At 43.6% G+C, this 11,424-nt stretch overlaps 1 protein-coding gene across 1 annotated transcript; it reads right to left on the bottom strand.

Moving 5' to 3' along the window:
• Positions 1-846: 846 nt before the first annotated feature.
• On the bottom strand, positions 847-11,170 carry PTGER2 (prostaglandin E receptor 2). The gene is made up of 2 exons (XM_061182556.1): positions 10,328-11,170; positions 847-1,092 (listed from the first exon to the last, which is right to left on the bottom strand). The coding sequence occupies exons 1-2, from the start codon at positions 11,168-11,170 to the stop codon at positions 871-873; spliced, it is 1,065 nt and encodes a 354-aa protein (XP_061038539.1). The 3' UTR covers positions 847-870.
• Positions 11,171-11,424: the final 254 nt, after the last annotated feature.

The following is an 11,424-nucleotide window of genomic DNA, read 5'->3' as shown; positions in this document are numbered from 1 at the left end:
ATTAAAAGAGTTCCAGTGTATCTGAAGAACTGACCAGATTTTTCAGTTTTTAATCCTAATATTTGGCTTCAGACATAGCCGTTCCCTGGAAGTAGAATGAAGAGTATTAATCAGAATTACCTCTCTTAATAGTCTACTATTTATTGTTGAGAGGAAAATTCCTAGCCTTTTTGGTTACTATTAGCACGGCAGACATTATAAAATAAATAACCTGACACTCTGACACACAGCTTCTCGTGGATGGCGAAAAAGCTGACATTAACGAGCTGAGCCTACTCAGTAATACTGAGTAATACTGTTGTAAAAAGAGAGTACTCCCACATACATAAACATACAGTACAAAGTACCTATGATTTTCAGACTCATTGTCCAAAGAAAGGACAATCACAAGACACCAGGCTTGGTTGCTTGCACATATCCACTTCCTAGAGAATACGTAAGAAGTTTTATCTGGTCTGACTGTACACTGTATGTTTATGATAGTACTAGCCTAGAAGATTAAAATAGAAAACACAGTAACTATTTACGGTTTTAAACAAATTACAAAGCTACATGCTTTCTCATTCAACAGGAAAGCTTAAATCAAAAGGCACTGGATCTTAAATGCAATTCGTTGTTCCTCTAAAGGCCAGGGAACATGCTCCTTGAGGGTAGGTTTTATAGATCCTTCCGATACCTTCCACGAAGTGCCTTGTCAGCATGTCTGTAGCCCAAACCACTGCTGAAATGTTTGCTTACTCTGTTTTATTAGGGTAGCTTCATTGTATTTATAAACTAACTTTTTTCCATTTCTCCGAGGAACCATTTCAAAATGATCTTCCAGATGCTGGCTAACTAAGCACTTCTTAACTACCATCCTCAAAGGTCAACCTATTTACTGGCATTTGACGGTGTAGAACAGGAAGTTTGTGTTGCATCTTGTGTTCTTAATGAAACCCGACAACAGAGGACTGAACGCATTAGTCTCAGAACAGGAGGCCTCAGGATGGCAAAGACCCAAGGGTCAATTATTGAATTAATTGATAAAAATCTAAGAGCTTGGAGGTCCCACTTTTCTTTCCGGGAAGAGGTTTCATTCATATATGCAAAAATCTGTAAGAAGCAAAAGGGGAAAAGGATGTTAGTTTTACATTGTAGCAGTGGACAGGCTTAGACCATATGCAATTTCTTAAGATTGAAAAGCAAAACGTGTTTTGTGTGTGGTCGTAGTGGTGAGAGAGAGGTAGCGAAATCTCACTCCTCTCGCACATGTTTATGCCTTATAGACACTCTGAAACATAAGTATTGTCTCTTTCTGACAGATGAGGAAGTGAGTTATTAACATGTTGCACTTACTTCCAGAAACTGAATCTGGCTTCATTACGACAATTCAGTGAGAGGGCACACAACAGAGCCTGTGTTCTGGCCATTGGGCTGCCTGGGTTTGAATCCTGGCTCCACAGATAGCTTTGGGACCATAGGTAAGAAAACTAACCTCTCTGTGCCTTCATTTCTGCATCTTTAAAATGGGTGATAATGATAACAATACCTATTCTTGGGGTTGTTGGCAGGATGACAGGAAATCATCCGGGTCAGCTACTGAAAACTGCTCACTTAATAAGTGCCCCCCCAACGTTAGTCCTTATTATCTCCATTTTACCAGTGAGGACACCACGGTGCAGAGAAGGTGAGGGACTTGCCCAAGTGCCCAGGGCTGGTTAGTGGCCGACTCAGGACACAAATTCCGAGTCCCTTGACACCAGAGCAACGCTCACCGTGTGCTACATCCAGGTCGCCTATGTTAGACCAAAGGTCTTCAGAACAAAGTCCTAAACACCGGAAGGCTGACACATCTTTACGCATTGGCCAGTGTCCTCAAAGCGGTATACCAGCTCTCATCCGATTTCTTAGATATTTAGCGAACAACACAACGTTTGTTCAACACAACATTTGAACAACACAACCTTTTGGTCAGATTGCAGAGACTGGACCAAACAAATGTTTGATAAAGATCAAACATTTCCACATGGCTTACAGAAAAGAGAGAAACATGTAAATCACACCTAGTCGTTTGAAACCAGTTGTTTATAGAGCTCCTGGGACTTTCTTACCAAAGGCAGCTGGTGAGTTAGAGAGATATTCCTTCTTTCCTCCACTCTCCCTTGCCAGAAGAAGGAATGGTTTGTTTCCTTCCCCCCCCCCCCCGCCCCCGCCACTCCGCTACTTATTCTGCAGGCATCTGGCAACTGGATATACGAAGCAAATTGCAGGGAGGGAGAAGAGTAGTCATCTTCGGGTTGCTTATGTTAGGACAATATCAGGAAGGTTTGGCAGCCATAGGTGTTTATGCCAGAGAATCTTGGCTTAAGGGAATGGAGAAAAGACTTGGCAGATGAGTAAAGGAAAAAAAGAAAGAAAGAACTGATGGTGGATGTCCCTGAGCATACAGAGAAGAGGAAAGTTAGGTGGGGATATGCAAGGGAGCAATACTTTTCTTGTCAGCTAAACTATTTTGGACGAGAAATTAATAGTATTTATATGGTGTATTTAAGGAGCGATTTTGAAGTTTAGGAATTCAGGATAACAGTGTACATAAACCCGATAGATTAAAATATATTAGTCACCACACACACACACACACACACACACATATACAACTGAGCATTCTGTTGTAGAAAAAGTCTGTAGCTGAGTTTAGATCTAATTTTGCCAAAGAATATAATACTGGTTTGTCTAGTGGGCCATGTAGAGAGGGCTCAGTCTCTAGTGTCATGGGTCACACATGAAGATGAGTCAGGTTTTCAGTGGCAAATAACGCAAACCATACTTCCTTATCTCTTTAGCGTGTGACAGACCAATGAGAAGCGAAAAATGGTTTTAGAGGATGAAGCAATTCTGTACTATTTGTTTCCTTTCCTTTTCATCCACTATGCTGAGTAATTTTTAGAAATGCTTAAAATTTGCATTTTAGGAGGTGGCCAATATGTTGTAGAAGATAATTTCCTCTTTTATGCTTGGAAAAGAGACATACTTCAGAGAACCTTGACGTTCTTGATGTAAGTTTTGTCTTCCCCTACCTCTCCATTTTTTTCCCTTTGGTTCTTGGCTTTTGCCTAGAGTTCACCATTTTTGATCTTGTGGACCCTGGGTTTTTTCTTTTTAATTTAAATTATACATAGCATAAAATTTATCATTTTAACCATTTTCAAGTATCATTAAGTACCGTCACATTGTTGTGCAACTGTACTGTTTGTATTTTTATTTTCTGTATATTATGATGTTTTGACATCATAAAAACTTTCTGGCTGGGGAGAGACTGCCCCTTCCAGGGCTAGCCAATTCTTAGAGATAGCCAAGGGCTCACCCAGGAGCAATCGTTTGATATGTAAACTAACCAATGCAGAGCTCCTCTGTGTGGCTCTTTACCCCTAGGAGGCAGCTTTAATCATTCCAAGGCCTGCTATGGGGCGACTAGGGGCTAGGGGCAAGTAGGGGCTACTCGTATAGCTTAGAGCCTGTCGAAATGCTTCAAAATAGCCAGTCCTAAACTGTTTACCCTACTCTGCCTTGCCTTTCCCTCAGAAACTCCAGTAAAGTCCATGGCCCAGGCTCTCCCCAGCTCCTGCTCCTTTTTCCTCCTGACCTGCACTGGTGCTTCCCCATGTGGCCCTGCACGTTACGCAGTGCTTCCTGTTTTTCAGACCTGTGAGTCTGATAAACTGTGTTTCCTGGAGCATCTCCTGTCTCCTCTTGCGGCTGCACTTGACTGACCATCATATAAAAAGAACAGGGGTCAGCAACCACCGCCACCATCCATCTCCAGAACTTTTTACATCTTCCTAAACTGAAACTCTGCACCCATTAAACACTAACTCCTCATTCCTCTCTCCCTGCAGCTGATCCTGGATTTTAATTAAAGGCTGACACAATGGATAGAAGTCAATTAATTAATAATGTTTCAGTGATATTCTGGACTTCAGCTTCAGAGGCTGGTAGAATTTATACACGCTTTTGCACATACTACAAATAAATCTGCTATGAGAAAAATACCAGGGACTAATGTAAACCAGCCTAGTGAATTTTAATTCCTTAGGACAGACTGTCTCTATAGGGCTTTGCTAAGAATACAGAGCTTGTTGTGATACCTGGAAAGCGGCACAGGGGAAAATTAGTATTCTTTTGTCTTCCATAGAATCCTTGCCACCTCCATGGAAAACTTTATCTTGGCACTGACCTGGCACCGCTTCTTTCAGCTACTTTCCTACCTCTAATGTGACTACATAGTGGGTTCAGAATTTTAGAGTAAATGAGAAATTTATTTGGCTGTGCACTGAAATCACCTGTGGATCATTAAAAATATTCTGATGGGAAAAAAAATTAAAAATAAAAAAATAAAAATACTCTGATGGCTTGCTCCCTCTCTCAGAGACCCTGATTTAATTAGTCTGGGCTGTAACCCAGGTGTCAGGGCTTTTAAAGCCCCCCAGATGATCCTAATATGCAGGCAAAGTTGAGACCCACTGCTTTAGACCCTTACCCAAAAACTGAAATAGTTTAAAATTATTCATTTATCACACTTAAAAGCAAAAGACCCACTTAGGCCTGGCCAATCAAACAAATGACATGGAGCTTCCAGAATTCAGTTCCTGGTCATTAATATACAGTGATTTTCCTTTGGAAACTGAATCCTGTGGAAAGAGTAGCTAATATTTACTGAATACCTGTATGCCAGGCATGGTGCTAAGAAATTTGTGTCTTGTTGTGTTTAATCTTTATATAAATCTGTAAAGTGTTATTACTCCCATTTTAGTAAGGAGGAGATCAAGGCTCAGACAATTAGTTATCTTGTCCCAAATCACACCACAGGTAAGTAGGGAAGCCATGCAATTATAGCAGCGGGACCCAGACTTTCCTCTTAGCCACTACACACTCTGCCACCATCTATATAAAAAGCCTATGATGTAAAGTCTCACATGAAATTCACCACTGACTGATTATGGGTTTGTAGGAGACTTTTTTCCAAATGTGTCACAAAGATTTATGGGTATTACTGCTCCTGTTTATAGATTTTAAAACCATGGCTATATCTAAGTAGACACTTGGTTTTCTTTGGGTCTTTTCTTTCTTCCACGCTTTCCACAGCTAGATGGCAGGCAGTGATGATCACCTCGACCAAGGGTGTAGACATAACGCACCACTTCTCTTTAGGGAAAAGGACCATAGTTCTTGCTGTCTAAATTTTTAAAACTCAGTGTAATTATGTCATTATTTACAACCACAATTTCATAATATCAAATGGCAAAGGAAAGGGTGTCAAGTGAAAACACTCATATACAAGAACTTTCTCTTAAAAGGTAAGGTGTGTTAAAACTCTTTCAACAATCCCCAAACACATCATTGATGATGTATGAATGATAAAGGGCCTTCCCTTTATGGATAGTACATGGATATTTACTCAAAATATCACCAGGCAAAGTTCGTTTTGGTTATGCATAGAGATTTCTGAATTTCTCTTTCATCCCTACTAGAATTGTGATACTGTGCATGTATGTAATTGACAAATTTCAAATCAGTTTTACAACCCCCATTCATGTTACATTTTACGTAAAGAGTACCAGGAATGAATGGGAAACTCCAGTACTGTTTACTTGAGTTTGTTCTGTATTTCAAAGATCAGATTTCCACTAATCAGAGTAACCTAGAAATTATAGCCCTAAGAATTTCTAAAGATGAAGACATTTTAGAATGAGTCAATGGTTCACTCTTGAAATTTCAGAACTGAATAAAATGCATAAGCACTTTATCCTAATGGCATGGGGGAAACAGTTTAAAATGACTGCAAGTTATTCACAATTATTAGTAAAGTAGTGAGAAAATGGCTAGATATGGGTTGGAAATTAAGAGACAAACAGTATTTGAGTCAAGAATGGAGGTCTGATATATTTCCTGTGTCCTGTTTCATTTCAGGAAGAAAGTTTCTATTTATCACTGTGAAATGATGACAATATCTGATTAACATGAGGAATGTATTAATTTACACAATATTCCTTTAGTGCATAAACAGTTTGGAATATGTTGTTGGTCCTATGCATGACTTTATATTGGATCGCCAAAATAATGCTTTTTAAAAAAATCAGTTATATCTTATGTGTACCAACAGAAAATTTTATGTGAGGGGTAATCTGATTATTTCTTAATTTAGACCAGCATTTACACTAGCCGATCTCCTAAAATCTCAGACTCAGCCTTTTAATGCATAGGTCTGTGCAGAAGAAAAAAGAAACTGTACCCTTGGCCCCAGCTCAGGCCCCTTGATCTGATATGGAGAAAAAGGTCTTTGCCATTGTATTTTTAAAGCTAAAAGTTGAAATTAAGAGACAAAGTGGTCCAGATATTTATAACATCTTCAAAATTCTCTTATAAATCTTGGATTAATCTTCTCATACGTTACCCCTGAAATGAGTACTTTCCGACAGTATTGTGATTAAAAGCACAGGCTCTATGCTTAAGCTGCCTGGCTTTGAATCCTGGCTCCAGCACTCATTCACTAGCTGTGGGACCCAGGGTAAGTTATTTGCCTCATTTGTAAAATGGGAGTAAAAATGCTACCTATTTGACAGATTGTTGTGAAGATAATGGATTAATGTATGTAAAAATTAGCACTCAAAAATGTTAGCCATTCAGGACAGGAATAAAGACGCAAACGTGGAGAACGGACTTGAGGAGACGGGGAGGGGGAAGGGTAAGCTGGGACAAAGTGAGAGAGTGGCATGGACTTAAATATACTACCAAATGTAAAATAGATAGCTAGTGGGAAGCAGCCGCATAGCACAGGGAGATTAGCTTGGTGCTTTGTGACCACCTAGAGGGGTGGGATAGGGAGGGTGGGAGGGAGACGCAAGAGGGAGGAGATATGGGGATATATGTATATGTATAACTGATTCACTTTGTTATAAAGCAGAAACTAACACACCATTGTAAAGCAATTATACTCCAATGAAGATGTTTAAAAAAAAAGTTAGCCATTTTGATGTTGATAATAATGACATTTGAAGTTGAACTTGACTTCATTACAGCGTGCTGGGCATTTAACATTTTGAGTTTCAATTCCCAAACTTTGAAAGTCCTAGACTGGCATTCTTGGAGGAAGCAGTAATTGTAACCTGCCCACACCTTGGGACAATGGCTGACATTCGTTAGCAGTTCAGGTTTCCTCAATTCCCCACTCTCCTCTTCTCATTCCTGGAGTGCTGATTAGGCTGGTGTCCCACTGGGTACAGAGCTGTGAGCTCTCCTTGCTGGGCCAGTGGCGTGGCCCACTTTGAGGGCCACAGAAGGCAGTTCTGTTATCCCGAGTTAGAAAGAGGCAGAGACAGGGTAGATTGCTAGTATTTTCTGGGACGCAGGAAGAAAATTAGTTGGAATAGTTCATTAATAATTATTTCACATTGATACATTTTGCCTCGATAGTATTTTAGATATACTGGGTTAAATAAAATATATTAATAATTAATTTCATCTGTTTCTTTTTACTTTTTGTCATGTGGCTACAAGAAAATTTGAAATTCCTTATGTGGCTTGCATTTGTGGTTCATGCTGTATTTCTATTGGGCTGCGTGTGCTCTTTTAGAAGAAGAGGAGAATTTCTGAAGGCAACCAGAAGCCCTTGCCTTTTCTATCAGAGCCCTGGTTAGGATATGCGGAAATGATTCCTGCCTTGGGCGGGAGATTGGTGTAGGCCATTTCTGACCACAATTTTAGCATGGGCCAAGTAGAATAAAAGGACGTGGGGGAAAAGCACCCCCCAGGGACACAGGCCAAGCATTCTGAAACAGCAGAATGTAACGCACCATTCAGTAGCTTTGAGTTTCGAATTGTCAGATCAGCCTTCCAAGAAGTAACTAAATTCTGGATAGTGTAGCATTTCATAATGCTTAAAGTGCTGTGTAAATGAAAAATACTAACAAGTATCAATAATCTATTGATAAAATAAAATTAGTCAATGGTCAAAGTAAATTTCCCTATTGAGAGATGACTTGATACTTCCCATTTAGGGTACAGTTCAAATATCTTTTTTGCACCTACTGGGTTATCTGTAGTTCATCCGGAAAATGTGTCATGTTAGCCCCAAGGCAAGAAGTCAGCGTGGCCAACTTTCTAGATTACATTCACACTAGGCATTTTCCCCGCTCTTTGTCTGGGAATCTTTGCCATGCATACATGCAGAAGAGACCCTAGATAATATTTGCTGATACTGTCAATGCCAAGGAGTGGCTTGAAGGAGCTAAAGCCCCCTCATAATCTTCATCTGGCCCCCCAAAGCCATAAACAGGCACTCAAATAAAAACTCACCTTCAAAGCAAACTTCCTACGTCCCCACCCTTTCTAACCAGACTTCTAGTTCTTCCACTTGGCAACTCTGGAGTTGCCCCTGGCTTAATAGTAAATGAAACGAGTGTGTGTGTGTGTGTGTGTATCTGAAAATCAACGTATGGCAATGATGGAATTCTCATGACAACAGGCAAATTTACTTGAAAACAGGGGAACCTATTGAAAATCACTGCCTTTATTTTAAAAAATACAGTTTATGCTGCGGGTCAGTCATGATCAAGGGGGAGACCTTTTCCTCCTGCTCTCCTCCTCAAAGGAAAGAAAGGGAATAACAATCCTTTTCACAAGTGTGTGGTCACCTCTGAGCCTGTTCCCAAGCTATTTAAGTAGCTGAGGGTGGAAGGTATATTTATACGTACACACTCACAAATGATAGATAAAACTCTGAGAACTGACATCCTGATTCCCACCAGTCCAAAACAGGTACCCCCCCCCCCCCAATTCAGAAATGGTTTATGTCTCTCATGTTAAATTCTAAGTTGTTTAGTGGAACTTGAAATGCTTTCTCTCACAGATACATGTATGTTCTGCATCCTAGTCCCAACACCCAAAAGTTAATTTAGCTCCTAATGTAGTTCTACCAGTAAAACAAAACAAACTTGTGGAAGCCATGTTGGTTTCTACCTCACAGCATTTCTGTTGCAAACTCCCCAGCTCAGGGTGAATGGGAGATGCAGCCTCCCACATCCTACGTCATTTTGTAAAAGGGCATCTTTTACATACTCCATCTCATTCCTCTCAAAGTGTAACTTGTTGATTCAGAGCAGCTTCTACCCTGACAGAAGTGGGGACCAGGCAGGAGAGAACACAGGGAAGAAAGGGAGTTAATTTGTGTGGGGGGGAGGGTCATAGCTAGGCTTTTAGGATCCTGTGTCCTCTCCCACCCCTATGGATGAGTTTATGAAGATAATCAAAAGCAGTGAGGGAGGCGGGAAGTAGGATAAAGTTACTTCTTCAGCTTCTACAGGTCACACTTGCCAATGGCAGCATCGTTTATCTTTTTCTTTTCTCCGAGACTGTGTCAGGTGAGAGTCACTGCCAACTGTTTATTCCCTGTAGGGTCAGTCTTGTGCTTCCGAAGATTAGGAAGCGGAGCTGCTAAAACTGAGCTCTCATTTCTCTGTAAGAGGCCAGCACATGCTCGGATACATCCCAGGCTCTGCTACCCACATTACACCTTAGGAGGCTCAAACTCACAGCATCATGGAACTAACCACTGATGTTGCCCCCAACCAGGGCAGCACCCAGCCCAGAACCTAGGCAAGGGGTTCCTCCAACCAAGCAGCCTTTCCTCTAATTATCATTATGAACATATTATGAATTTTCATGGCAACAAAGAGTTATACTCCCAATATGTAGTCTGGGAAATCTGTAAACTAGGTTTTGTTAAACTTTTAAGACAGTGAATGCTCTGGACTTCTGGCAACATGGACCCTTCTCACCTGGGACCATTCTCAATGTCAGCTGGAATGCTATGGGTTGAGTATTACATTTTGCTCTGGGAGAAATAGAAGGCAGAGCCTGGAGAACTAGCACCAGTGGATGGGGGGCACCGGGAGGCAAACTACAGCTCAGGGAAGTCAGGTTGTAACTGACAAGTATCCAAAGGTGATAAGGGCTGCTTCTTCGTCAGGTACTAAGCTAGACTGGCCTTGTACAACGGCTTCGGGCTCTAGGGTGGGAGTCTGCGCTGGTTTAGTGGAGAGCCAAGATTCCCATTCAGGGGGATTGTGTTGCTAAATGAGAAGCACTGGCACAGAGATGCCCGTTTGCTGGGGTTAGGGAAGTAGGAAGTGGGGCAAAGGTAAGTGAGAGGGGAAGGCTATAGACCCTTTACAAATGAGGCCATCATTTTACAAGTTGCAAAATGTGTGTGGTGGTGGAAAAGGTGGGAGTGAGAGGGGAGAGTGTGCGAAGGCTGCCCAGTTCCTCTGTGCAAACGAAGGGAGCGACTTACCGTGAAAGGCAAGGAGCAGACGGCGAAGGTGATGGTCATGATAGCCAGGAGAATGAGATGGTCCGTCTCCTCCGCCATGGATACCCTTTCCCCTTTCCTGTGGCTGCCAGGGCCGCCCCGGCTGCTGCCCAAGGAGGGTCCGGAGCGGCTTCTCCTGCCCCGGCGATGCATGTGGATGAGGTTGAGGATGACGCTGAAGTTGCAGGCGAGCACCGCGATGATAAGCAGCAGCAGCAAGGTGGCGTAGAGCCGCAGGTACGTGGTCTGCTCATGCCCGATGAAGCACCACGTCCCGGGGCAGTACTGGGCGTACTGCCGGTGGTCCAGCAGCGGCAGGGAGCAGAAGAGCAGGGAGACTGTGTAGATGGCGGGCAGCACAGCCAGGCCACCACGGCACGTGACCCAGCGCTGGTAGAAGTAGGGGTGTCCGATGGCTAGGTAGCGCTCCAGGGCCATGGCGAACAGCATGAGCATGGTGGCCAGGCTGAAGAAGGTCATGGCGAAGGCAAAGTAGGTGCACACGCGCCTCTGGGGCTCCAGGGCCACCAGGGTCTGGTTCCGCGCATACGAAGCCAGCACCACAGGGCTGATGAGGCAGGTCCCGAGCAGGTCGGTGAACACCAACTCTGTCACCAGCACGTGGAACAGCGAGATGGAGTTCCCGCGGCCGGCGCTGCGCCCCGAGTCCCCCAGCCAGCGGCGCACCAGCAGCGCCAGCGCGATGAGGTTCCCCAGCACCCCGGCCGAGAACATCACGGAGCTGATGGCTGGGCTTTCGCCGGAGGGGAGCCACTGTCGAGTATCGCAGTTCTCCGGCCGGGAGTCATTGGAGGTATTGCCCATGGTGGGGCGCCGGAAGAAGAGATGCGTCCTCGTCTCCCGCCGGCCTGCACCTGGCTGGAGGAGGGTCTGAGAGCCGGAGCGCTCCGAGACACCCAGGGAAAGGGGAGGGACCGAAATCCAGAGCCCCCTGCCGGCCCCCAGCGCGCATAGAGGGCGGGCTCTGCCCGGGTCTCCCAAGGCTCGCGGAGAAGCCGCTCTGCTGCCGCATCCATACGGCGCTCCACGCTCCTCCGCCGGCCCGCGCCTAGGGAGCC

This window comes from Eubalaena glacialis, chromosome 2 (assembly GCF_028564815.1).
Source record: "Eubalaena glacialis isolate mEubGla1 chromosome 2, mEubGla1.1.hap2.+ XY, whole genome shotgun sequence".
Taxonomy (NCBI): Eukaryota; Metazoa; Chordata; class Mammalia; order Artiodactyla; family Balaenidae; genus Eubalaena; species Eubalaena glacialis.
The sequence above is the reverse complement of the archived record's forward strand: the minus strand, read 5'-3'. Positions and strand labels throughout refer to the sequence as shown.

Coding starts and splice junctions, on each gene's coding strand:
- PTGER2 (XM_061182556.1), bottom strand. CDS start 11,170: ATGGGCAATACCTCCAATGACTCCCGGCCGGAGAACTGCGATACTCGA. Junction 1,093..10,327: donor TCTGCTCCTTGCCTTTCACG/GTAAGTCGCTCC, acceptor TGCTTCTTACAG/ATTTTTGCATATATGAATGA.